This window comes from Tupaia chinensis, unplaced genomic scaffold, assembly GCF_000334495.1.
Source record: "Tupaia chinensis unplaced genomic scaffold, TupChi_1.0 Scaffold000558_1, whole genome shotgun sequence".
Taxonomy (NCBI): Eukaryota; Metazoa; Chordata; class Mammalia; order Scandentia; family Tupaiidae; genus Tupaia; species Tupaia belangeri.
In genome coordinates this window covers 1821976-1822388 of record NW_006160070.1, presented here as the reverse complement: position 1 = coordinate 1822388, position 413 = coordinate 1821976, and the positions used below count along the sequence as shown (strand labels likewise).

At 70.9% G+C, this 413-nt stretch overlaps 1 protein-coding gene across 1 annotated transcript in view; it reads left to right on the top strand.

Moving 5' to 3' along the window:
* LAMA5 (laminin subunit alpha 5) overlaps positions 1-413 on the top strand; it is a gene marked incomplete in the record, with an annotated part of 67947 nt that overhangs the window by 34689 nt on the left and 32845 nt on the right. Inside the window, 2 exon segments of the mRNA XM_014591307.1 lie at positions 84-221; positions 296-384. Of these exon segments, the coding sequence (XP_014446793.1) occupies positions 84-221; positions 296-384 (227 nt within the window).

Genomic DNA, 413 nt, shown 5'->3' with positions numbered 1-413 from the left:
CAACGTGAGTTCAACCCCCAGCCCCCTGGGCCGCACCTGCCCCTGACCCTCTCTGACCGGCACGTGGGCACCCTTCCCTGCAGCCTGCCAGTGCTCCAGCCCTGGGGTGGCCGACGGCCACTGCGACCACGACTCTGGCCAGTGCAGGTGCCGGGTGGGCTTCGAGGGGGCCACGTGTGACCGCTGCAGCCCTGGCTACTTCCGCTTCCCCCTCTGCCAGCGTGAGTGCCGCCTCCTGAGTGGGCACAGGTGGGAGGGGAGGCTCGGGGTCCCTGTGACACCCTTGGCCCCGCAGTGTGTGGCTGCAGTCCTGCAGGAACTCTGCCTGGAGGCTGTGACGAGGACGGCCACTGCCCATGTCGACCCGAGTTTGACGGCCCCCACTGGGACCGCCGCCGCTCGGGGCCCCACCG